The following is a 12,302-nucleotide window of genomic DNA, read 5'->3' on the forward strand; positions in this document are numbered from 1 at the left end:
GTGGTAGCAGTCTACATTCACTCCAGGCGCTAATAGCGCAAGACGAATTCGAAGCTTTTTTTCAAGCCATACCCACTCCATGCATCATCGGAGGTGACTTTAATGCAAAACACCCTATGTGGTATGATCAGGCGGAAAATTTAAAGGGTCAACGACTGTTTCAAGCGCTCGAAGGAACCAATTTAGTTGTACTGAATAATGGGCAAGCTACTAGGTACGATGTCAATCGTTCGTGGAGCGCTATAGACCTGACTTTTGTCTCAACCGATATAAGTTTACTTTTCGACTGGAGGGTATTGGACACACCGCTGGGAAGTGATCATTTTCCTGTTCTGTTCGGTTCGAACTCTGCAACAACTATCAATATTCTCGAAAGAAATAACTTTAGGAAAACTGACTGGGTTTCGTTCGGTGACAGACTGGATGAACTGCTGGAACCAATCTCTTCAACTCCATCATTCGACCAATTTTTCGAGATAGTTTTGAATGCCCTTGAACACGCGACACCCGTCAGGAGAGCAGTTAGAACTATGTCGAAAATTCCTCAGCCTTATTGGGATGATGAATTACGTGCCGCCAAGAATAATACTCGAGCGGCTTTCAAACACTGGAAACGAAATTTGGATGCAGATTCGTATCATCGTCATTTAGAAGCCGAGCGTCAATTCAGAGCGATGGTGAGACAAAAAAAGATAGATCATTGGCACACCATGTGTAACGAACTAGATGGTACAACATCAGTGCATACACTTTGGAAAATGGCACGTCGCTTCAAAGGACGCACAACGGCGGGAAACCAAAAACCGGTATCAGATGCAATGATTCAGGAACTACTAGACCGTCTGGCACCATGCGCAACTAAAAGTTGTTCATTAACGTTTGATGTTTGTCAGTGCATGAGACAGAATATGTTCAGTATTTTCGATCTTCAGGCTGTCATGAAAACGGGTAAAGACTCAGCTCCTGGCGTGGATGGAATTCCTTACTCAGTTATTAGCAATCTCACATATCGAGGACAACGCAAGCTACTCGAGATATACAATTTTGTCTACATGAATGGAGGCATGCCAGACAGTTGGAAATTTTTAAGGTCGTGACTATTCCAAAACCCGGACAATCAGGAAATGCGAACGGAATTCGTCCATTAGCTCTTGCATCCTGCTTTCGTAAGGTCTATGAGCTTCTAATTAAAGATAAATTAGAGTTTCTCCTCGAAAATAAACAGTTGCTCCCACATGAAATGTGTGGGTTTCGCAAAGGAAAAGGAACAATGGACGCGCTATATGAACTGATCAACCAGGCACAGTCTGCCCGACGACAGCACGAACACGTCCTAGTGTGCAGTGTCGACATAAAAAGTGCTTATGACAACGTGGAAATTAACGTACTCATTCGAGAAATGCGTGCATTGAGGATACCGGAATGTATGGTTCGTGCAATTTACAACCTGTTCGAAGAAAGGGTGCTTGTGTCTTGTATCAACGATAGGCAAACTTCAACGAGAACCACGTGGAAAGGACTTCCACAGGGGTCACCCTTAAGTCCGACATGTTTTAATGTGGTTATGGCACGACTGATAAGAAGCATTCCCATTCATGTGATAAAGGTAAATTATGCTGATGATATTACCATCGGGATACGAGGTAAAAATCTAAACGAAACCAATCGCAGCTTACAAATTTCGGTTGATGACTTAGTGGATGGTATTCACAACCTCGGTTTGGATATATCTCCAACAAAAAGTAGTTTCATGCTTATAGCCGGAAATCAACCTGAACCACCCCCCCGAATCGTAATTCGTGGGGAACCTGTGGAACTAGTTAGATCTATGAGATTGTTAGGAGTTTATCTAACGTCAAGTATGACTTGGTCAGGTCACATTCACTAGCTCAAAAGACGGACAACTCCATACCTGAACTTTCTTCGGAGCGTCTCGAGTCAATATTGGGGCGCACATCCTTCTTCCTTACTTCGCATCTATACATCATGTGTTCGACCCATTTTGGAATATGGAAACATTTTCATGGGGGACTTACCAAACAGAGATGCCATAATTTTGGAAAGAATCCAATGGTCATGCATTCGTATCTGTTTGGGATCTACCAAAACCACTCACACAGGTTCCCTCAATGTTATGGCCGGGATGCTTGGACTAAGCAAACGAAGAGAAGGTGCTATAATGCGGTTTGTCAATAGACGTTATGGTCTGCATAACTGGCATGAACAATTCGTCAAACCAATAGTTCAATCTAAAATCGCAACAACGGCTATTCAGCGAGCGATTCTGGAATATAATGAGTTTCAGGCGCTAAGTGAAACCATACCAAACCTTCCATGCTATTTATTTGAGCCATATGTACGTGTCAGTGAAATTCCAATTGATTTATCTATGAAACAAAGGCTCTCTCACTCACCATCTACTACAGCAGCTGAAATGGTTGAAAGGGTAATCCAGGATAAATACAACGACTTTAAAATTCTAGCTACGGATGGATCAAAAGACGACATAGGTACAGGTTATGCCGTCGTCAACAATTTTGGATATCAAACCACTAACATCAAAATAACGTCATCTGCGTCAGTCTACTTAGCAGAATTGCTAGCTTTTAGAAAAGCAGTGTTCATAATTCAACAACTCCCAGTGGGAAAATACCTTATCATGACGGACAGTTTAAGCAGCCTGACAAGTCTCAAGACTCGGAAAATAAACCGAGCAAATCCTGTTGCATGGTACGAAATAAAAAAAGGAATTAAATCGTCGGAGCAAAGAGGGTACGTGATTCATTTTCTTTGGGTACCCTCTCATAAAGGCATTCCTATGAATGAGTTTGCTGACCGTGAAGCGAAAAACGCCTGCATTTTTGGTTCTGGTGATGATTACACTGTTACCGCGTTCGATATTTCATTCCCATGGAAACGTATAATAATGGAAAAATGGCAAACGGAATGGTGTAACGCTGATAAAGGAAGATTCTGTTTCAGCATCCTATCGAACGTGTCCTGTAAACCGTGGTTCGAATCGACCGGGTTCGCCAGGAGGGAAATTGTAATCCTGTCAAAGTTAATCAGTAACCACTCTAGACTTCCTGCTCACTTGCGAAGGAATGGCATAGTTGCGGATGATACGTGCCCTTGTGAATTATCAACTGCGGATCCAGATCATCTACTATTCGAATGTCCAAGATTTGATGTTCAAAGAGAATCTCTTTGGGCAAAATTGAGGCGGAAAAACAGCCCACCGGACCTGCATACAATACTGAGAAAGAAAGACATCGAACTATACACTGAGTAAAATACCATAGTAACCGTAGCCTGTTTTCCATTGTCATTTCAACTATACGCTTAAATAGTAGCAATAATCATGATATATGACTATTCACCATCTGTATTGTATAAATTACTAGACAACAAAGACTACGACTTGACTAAACTATTTGTATTTATGACTTTTCTGGCATGGTCATCCTGACAATGGTAGTCATCTCAAATATAAGAACAAATAGTTAAAATCACAATTTATAGTAAGGTGAAATTGCTCTCGAGCCTTGATATATATGAGGAGCTAAATAGTTATTGCTACCATGTGAATATGTCCACAGTATAATAATGTTACCATAAATAGATATATGGTTTAAAAGAAATTATGAAGTTTGAAAACACTATTCATGTAGTCCATATCAACAGAATGTATGTAGTAAGCACATTATCGTATAGTGTTTTTAACCGACTATGTTTTTCATTTGAGCTGACTATACAAATTGTCAATGAGCGGGTGTACTGTTATTGTCACATAAAGTTACAATTTAGCAGAAAATTTCGTACATGGGTAACACATCAGTGATGGATTAGAACTAAATATTCTATATTGTGACTGTGTACTTTGGTAAGTCTTGCAGGTAGGTAAAGTTTGTAGCCTTACTAGTTTCCTAGGTTGAAATTCAATTTTTCAACAGTTTTTCCGGCAACTGTTATGTTTTCCAGTGAAATCAACATCTCGTATACGGTTTATTATTCATTATCGGTCGCTGTAGAAACAACATCAAGCAATTGATGAAAAGGAAGATTATCATTTGATTCCCGGATTCAATTCGCTCGAATCCCACGGAAAATCGCAGGTGGGTATCGAGGTTTGCATCTGGACTTGACTAATAATTTCTTTCCTGCTGCCAATTCCTTCTAAGCAATATTTCACCAGGTATATTATCATTTGATTTGATGCGAAAATAAAATAGAGTTTAATGAAATTATTTTGGTTTTCTTATTTTAGAATTTAAATTCATATAACTTTTCAACATTAGCTCATGTTTTGCTAATCTTCAGCATTGTTGAATCAACCACTGCTTTTAGTTTCAAAATAACTAGAAGTGAAATGTCAAAAATACCATGACTCTGGTTATAGCAAGAACTACAATGTAAAAAAATATTCGGTCATGGTTAGGCTAACCATCTCAATCGTATTAGTTATTCATACAATACACTGTTCAATATTACTATTCTAGAGCCGATACCATTCATAGTAAGCATGAACTTGACCATTGTTGAAATCATCTGATTTCATAGTCGGCTGAAAACCACTATACGCTCATGGTCAAGTTGGCCCTCTATATAGTAACAGTTACCATACTATTTTTCTGAGTGTACGCACTTATTGCCGATTTTTTCATTCAAACTAAAATAGATCTATGAATTTAATTAAACAACACTTGGCAGGTTATGTAATAAAAGGAAAGCCAAATAAAATTAGTAATTAAAAAAAAAATAAACGATTCCATTGCACAGAGCTACACCAAACTTTTGATGAGTGCTACACCAGTGGTATCGGTGCAGAAAAAGTGTAGCACTGGTGTAGTGCAATTGGCAAAAACGAACGGTTTCAGTGCAGCTTTCGCTACACCGGTGTAGTGCAATTTAAAAACGAAAACGACATTAGTTTAAAGAAAAAATGACAATCGCATACATCTGTCCACCTGTCCATGTACCATCGTGAATGTTGATATCGCTCATTCGAAGCTTTCATAAGTTCAATTTCGCATGCACGCACGCAGCCAATCAAAGTTCGAAACTTGACATTTATCGTACTACGTGTTTACATTTGTTGTGCTGAGTTGTCAGCAAACGGTGAGCATAAGAGGAAGTAAAATTTACTAGTGAAGTGCATTTGGTGCGATTTTTTTACGATTTCTCACCTCGTAATTATAATAGTACGAAATTCCCAACTACACTTTAGATATTTTAGATTTTAGTAGTAGATACAGCCGTTGCCAAGACAGAACGGTGAAAAATGTTGGATTTGTTCACCATTTTCACCAAGGGTGGAATCGTCCTGTGGTGTTTCAGGGGCACTAACCAACTATTTGCGCCGCCAGTTAATGCGCTTATTCGTAGCGTAATTTTACAGGTATATGAGTAAAAGTAACATTTAAATAGTGATTAACTTGGATTATTTATCAGGAAAGATCCGGAGTTTATGATCACGATGGCCTTTCTCTCCAGTACAAACTGGACAATGAGTTCGAATTGATCTTTGTTGTTGCATTCCAAAAGATACTTCAATTGTCTTATATTGATAAATTTTTGAGTGATGTACACTTGGAGTTTCGCGATAAATACAAAAACGATTTACGGGTTGAGAATCGCAACTACACCAATTATCAGTTCCAAGATGAGTTTACTAGAATTTTAGAGCAGGCGGAAAAATGGGGCCGTTTGCAAGCAACGTTACCGAAACAAATGCGCAGCTTCGAGGAGTCGCATAAGTCGAAGAAAACGGTTGCTTCAATGATTGAACGTAAAGGACAGGAGAAACCAACGGCTGGAGCAAAGAAGTCCGTAAAAATTATGGAATCCAAGAAAGAGAAAGAAGTTGAAAAATCAATTCAATTAAACGGTGCAAACGAGGATTTGATTATGGAGAATCGTAAGAAAATGATTGAAAAAATGAATAAGAAAAACAAAGGAGATAAACCGAAGTCACCAAAATCACCACCACAAAAATCGGGCAAGCAGATGCGCGTCTGGGACTTGGGCGGAAATGTAAAAGATTTGCCAAACTTAGATCGATGCAAAGACAAACCAGAAGATATTCGCAGTGATTTCACACCTAGTAACGAAATGATCGGAACCATGAAGGGTGGTATTCAAGATTTAGAAGTTGAAAGTGATGATGACTACTCAGAAGATGAAGATGAGGAAGAAGAAGAAGACGATGTTCAACAATTTGCTAGTTCTCAAAGCGCCCCGGCTAACAAAAAATCGGGTGGAATGTTATCCCTTTTTAAGGGTCTAGTCGGGTCAAAAAATCTTACGCGTGACGATATGCAGTCAGCTCTGGATAAACTTCGTGATCATTTGATAGCAAAGAATGTAGCGGCAGATATTTCCCAGAAGTTATGCGAATCTGTTGCAGTCAAGCTTGAAGGAAAAGTTATCGGTACTTTTGATACCATCACTGCGACAGTGAAAAGCACATTGAATGACGCTTTGGTACAAATTTTGTCACCGAAGCGGCGGATTGATATATTGCGCGATTGTATCGAGGCGAAGAAAAATAAACGACCATATGTTATGAGTTTTTGTGGTGTAAATGGCGTTGGAAAATCGACGAATCTAGCTAAAATTTGTTTTTGGTTGATTGAAAATAATCTGAACGTTTTAATTGCGGCTTGTGATACGTTCCGTGCTGGAGCCGTAGAGCAGTTGCGCACGCATATGCGACATTTGAACGCGCTGCATCCAGCAGAGAAACACGCTGGTCGTGAAATGGTGCAGCTGTACGAGAAAGGATATGGGAAGGATGCTGCTGGCATTGCTATGGAAGCCATCCGGTATGCTAAGGATGCAGCTATTGATGTGGTCTTAATCGACACAGCTGGACGAATGCAAGACAATGAACCATTAATGAGAGCACTGGCAAAATTAATAAAAGTAAGCACAGTAGCGAGATTCGAATATTTTTATGATAAACATTTGAAACTATCGAATTGCAGGTTAACGAACCAGATTTAGTTCTGTTTGTAGGAGAAGCTCTAGTTGGAAATGAAGCTGTTGATCAGTTGGTGAAATTCAACCAAGCACTAGCAGATTACTCTGCCAATGAAAACCCACATATTATTGACGGAATTGTACTGACCAAATTTGACACCATTGATGATAAGGTGAGTAATTCTATTGTCTTTTGTAACTAATCAGTGCGAATGTTTTTTTTTGTTTTTATTTCTAGGTAGGTGCTGCAATATCAATGACATACATTACCGGGCAGCCAATTGTATTTGTGGGAACTGGACAAACTTACACAGACTTGAAGAAACTTAACGCGAAGGCTGTAGTGCACGCTTTGATGAAGTGAAGTCTCTACATTTCTTTAATACTTGTGAAACGTTCATTGTGCTGGGTATCTCCTTCTACGTTCAAATTCATTCTCTCCAATGAATCCTATTTGGATATTGATATGTAGCGGCTAGTCATATAGGGAAAGCGAACTGGACCTTGTTTCTTTATTGGTAGCTTACTGCGAACCGTTCAACCTGTGCACGTTCATTGAAAATGATTTATGTACCTTACTTTACCGTTGTTTGTGTATTTGAATATAGCATTTTATTGTTTCTTGTTATTCCTTTTGTAATATTGGAAACCGAGGACCAACAAGTATTAAAGTAATTTGTTTGATTTTTATGAAAAAAGGGTTTTTAGAAAAGATGTTTTTTCTTCCTATTGAAAATACAATCGATGATCGTTTCCAAATACTATGCATACACTTTTTTTATCCGAATGCAATCTTTCTGTTTAATCTAGTTATATTGATGCGTGTGACACAATGTCAAGTTCACGGAACATTTTGACGTCGGGTACGTGGGTAATATTTGATTAAATTATTAAATAAATTTTGATGCCGACCGAAGTTGATTGATCGTCTGAATCGTGTTTAATGCAGTTGTTTTTCTGATGAAAACCAACCAATCTCATTAGCATTACCATTACCGCGTCACACGACGAAGCAAAAATCCTCCAAACCGCCCGACCCATATTTGGTATATCATTAGGATAGAATTCAAGTTAACTAAAAACTACTAGGGATAACCAAATGGGGTTGTTCGAACTGTTGACGTAGTATTACACAAATAATATTGATATCACTGTTATTTTAATTTTAAATATTTAGGAAGCAGTTTTTTTGGTACTCCATATACCCTCTCTCCAGCCGCTACCTAATTTTGGGTAACGAGTAATGACCTCAAGATTTAGGTAAATGTAAGTTTAGTACAAGTGTTATGCCATAACGAAGCACGCTACCCATTTTTACCGATCAACTCAAAGTTTGAGTAGATAACGACGTAATTTTGAGTATCTTATAGAAGAGCTCGACAATGAGTGATTTCTCCTCAAAAATAGGTAAACTTGATTTTCAGCGTAGGCTCGATTGTTCATTCGTACTGCCAACTGAATAAAGACAATTAGGTTTTGCACGAACATAACATAACCTCACAAAAATGAACTTTTTTTGGCAGTCGCCGTATATTAGGTTTTTTATCGTGACGACACAAATGAACAAGTATTCATCCTTGACAGTTCAGCGGTACTGTTTACAAACAAGCTTAAACAAAAATCGAAGAGCACATCTAAAACGATCATCTTTACACTTTGCAACTAGTCACTTTTATTTAATAAATATCAAAAACAAACCGTATTCAATCGTGAACAAATGTTTTAAAACTTTATTTAGGCGATACGGACCGTAGATGGTCTGATCCAATTTGTCAATAAACAAACAAAAGAAATTTCTGTTTACAAACAGTACTGCTGAACTGTCAAAATGTGTTCATCCGATTGAGGTTAGCAGTGACGGTAAAAAACCTAATTAGGTTTTGCACGATGACGACACAAATGAACTGCCGATGAATCAAGTTCATCTTTGACAGTTGCCGTGTACTTGTTTTGTTTTGCGACTGCAAGTTAAAAATTGAAAAAATGACGAAAAAGAGCCTGTTAAAAACGTATTCCACAGGGAAAATAACTAAAAAGATTGCCCTGTATGTGTTTCCAGCATCAAGGAGCGATTTATGTATGAATCTGTTGAGTGTGAGGCGTCTTACAATTTTTACATTCGAACGATGAACTTCTGATGAACTTTTAATCTGTAAACAAGTACACGTCGACTGTCAAAAAAAGTTCATTCTGTTCATTTTTGTGAGGTTATGTCATGTTCGTGCAAAACCTAATTGCACGAACATAACATAACCTCACAAAAATGAACAAAATGAATCCATTTTGACAGCTATTAGGTTTTGCACGATGACCACTCGAATGAACTACCAATGAACTGCCGATGAATCAAGTTCACCTTTTGACAGCTATCAGTGGTTTGTTTACATATCTGTTAACACGTATTCAAATTAGAATGAACGCAATGAACACAAACAAACCACTGATAGCTGTCAAAATTGATTTATTTTATTAATTTTTGTGAGGTTATGTTATGTTCGTGCAAAACCTAATTAGTGGTTTGTTTATGTGTTCATTGCGTTCATTCTAATTTGAGTACGTGTTAATATATATGTAAACAAACCACTGATAGTTGTCAAAAGGTGAACTTGATTCATCGGCAGTTCATTGGTTGTTCATTCGAGTGGTCATCGTGCAAAACCTAATTTGTTTACAGTTTAAAAGTTCATCAGAGGTTCATCATTTGAATTAGGTTTTGCACGAACATGACATAACCTCACAAAAATGAGCAGAATGAACTTTTTTTGACAGTCGATGTGTACTTGTTTACAGTTTAAAAGTTCATCAGAAGTTCATCGTTCGAATGTAAAAATTGCAAGTCGCCTCACACTCAACAAATTCATACATATATCGCTCCTTGATGCTGGAAACACATACAGGACAAAAATTGAAAAATTACGAAAAAGTGCCTGTTAAAAACGGAATCCACAGTAAAAATAAATAAAAAGATTGCCCTGTATGCAGGAGTGATATATGTATGAATCTGTTGAGTGTGAGACGACTTGCAATTTTTACATTCGAACGATGAATATCTGATGAACTTTTAAACTGTAAACAAGTACACGTCGACTGTCAAAAAAGGTTCATTGTGTTCATTTTGGTGAGGTTATGTCATGTTCGTGCAAAACCTAATTGAAAAATTGCAAGTCGCCTCACACTAAACAGATTTATACAAATATCGCTCCTTGATGCTGAAAACCGGCGGCTGTCAAAAAAAGTTCATTCTGTTCATTTTGTGAGGTTATTAGGTTTTGCACAAACATGACATAACCTCACAAAAATGAACAGAATGAACTTTTTTTGACAGTCGACGTGTACTTGTTTACAGTTTAAAAGTTCTCAGAGGTTCATCGTTCGAATGTAAAAATTGCAAGTCGTCTCACACTCAACAGATTCATACATATATAACTTCTTGATGCTGGAAACACATACATGGCAATCTTTTTATTTATTTTCACTGTGGATTCCGTTTTTAACAGGTACTTTTTCGTCATTTTTCAGTTTTAACGTGCAGTCGCAAAACAAAACATGTACACGGCAAATGTCAAAGATGAACTTGATTCATCAGCAGTTCATTGGGTCCTCATCGTGCAAAACCTAATTAGGTTTTTTACCGTCACTGCTAACCTCAATCGAATGAACACATTTTGACAGTTCAGCAGTATTGTTTGTAAACAGAGATTTTTTTAGTTTGTTTGTTGACAAATTGGATCAAACCATTTACGGTCGATATCGCCTAAATAAAGTTTTAAAACATTTCACTATGGTTTGAAACGGGAAATCAGCGTGACCAAAATATTTTCACTATTAAACATTAGTTTTTTTGTAGTTGGTGTCTTCACAAAAGTTGTTTGTTATCAAATGGCGCTCCTTTTGATATAAAATATAACTAGGGTGGTCCTTATTTAGATTGAAATCTAAATTTAACTTTCTTAATTGAGCTCAAAAATGATTTTATTGCACAATGAAGTTGTGGGAAATTTTATTTTGAGCAACTTTGCTGAAAAAAGCACCTCTCTAGCTTTTCATTTGACCGAGTTACATCAATTGTCCCGGGTAAGAGTAGGGTGGCTCCTGAAAATCCACTTTTTTTTTGTTCTAACTTTTTTGTGAAACGTTCTATGGAAAAGTACGATTTGGATAAAAATATTTGCGTTTCACTAACTTGCACCAGCTTGTTTGAGCTTTGGTTGTCAAGATAATGAAAATTTCTGTCGATATATTTATCATGGCCTCTACTTCGGAATAACCATATTACACAGTATCTCTGTTGCTTATGCCCCGTTTACACATCTGCTGGCTGCCAGCATGCTGGTGTCAGTCTACTGCCCTCTTAGGAAAAAAACGTTCACCGGTGGTCCTTCGTTGGTCTAATACTTTGGATCATTGGACCACAGTTGAACGTTTTTTCCTAAGAGGGCAGTACACTGACACCAGCATGCTGGCAGCCAGCAGAAGTGTAAACGGGGCATTAAGCTCAACTGAATCAATTATTTTGGTAATAAATTAATAAAAATTGTTCAGCAAAAAATTTATTTCCGGCTGTAGTTTTTGTGTGTCTCATTTCTCGAACGGACAATGTATGGAACACTTGTAGGGCTAACTTGATACTATTATTTTGCTGAAGGAAGTATGTTAATACGTTAAGGCGTTTAAGAGTTATGCAATGTTTTTGAGTTTTTTCAAGGCATTTTTAAGACTAATTTAAATGAGTTAAAAGAAAAACACCCTCCCAATTTTCTCTTATATTATGAACTTTCAGTAGCCGCATAGGATACATTTTTATCGATCTGGCATCTAATGAATTTTGATATTTGAAGGTTGACTAATTTTTGATGTAAAAACAATCATAACTTTTTACTGGTAGCTCATATGAAAAAGCTTTACTCAGCAAAATTATGCACAATATTTATTTCAACAACTCTTCTGAAGACAACTTTTCCATAGAACGTTTCACAAAAAAGTTAGAACAAAAAAATCGATTTTTCGGGAGCCACCCTACTCTTACCCGGGACAATTGATGTAACTCGTTCAAATGAAAAGCTAGAGAGGTGCTGTTTTCAGCAAAGTTGCTCAAAATAAAATTTTCTACAACTTTATTGTACAATAAAATCATTTTTGAGCTCAATTAAGAAAGTTAGATTTCAGATTTCAATCTAAATAAGGACCACCCTAGTAATATTTTATATCAAAAGGAGCGCCATTTGATAGCAAACAACTTTTGTGAAGACACCAACTACAAAAAACTAATGTTTAATAGTGAAAATATTTTTGTCACGCTAATTTCCCGTTTCAAACCATAG

At 37.4% G+C, this 12,302-nt stretch overlaps 1 protein-coding gene across 1 annotated transcript; it reads left to right on the forward strand.

Annotated features, from left to right (window-relative positions):
- The first annotated feature begins 5,092 nt into the window (after positions 1-5,092).
- LOC131435078 (signal recognition particle receptor subunit alpha homolog) lies at positions 5,093-7,740 on the forward strand. Its single transcript, XM_058602582.1, has 4 exons — positions 5,093-5,398; positions 5,452-6,924; positions 6,987-7,154; positions 7,220-7,740. The coding sequence occupies exons 1-4, from the start codon at positions 5,282-5,284 to the stop codon at positions 7,343-7,345; spliced, it is 1,884 nt and encodes a 627-aa protein (XP_058458565.1). The 5' UTR covers positions 5,093-5,281; the 3' UTR covers positions 7,346-7,740.
- Positions 7,741-12,302: the final 4,562 nt, after the last annotated feature.

The sequence above is a fragment of the Malaya genurostris genome, chromosome 3 (assembly GCF_030247185.1).
Source record: "Malaya genurostris strain Urasoe2022 chromosome 3, Malgen_1.1, whole genome shotgun sequence".
NCBI classification, from domain to species: domain Eukaryota; kingdom Metazoa; phylum Arthropoda; class Insecta; order Diptera; family Culicidae; genus Malaya; species Malaya genurostris.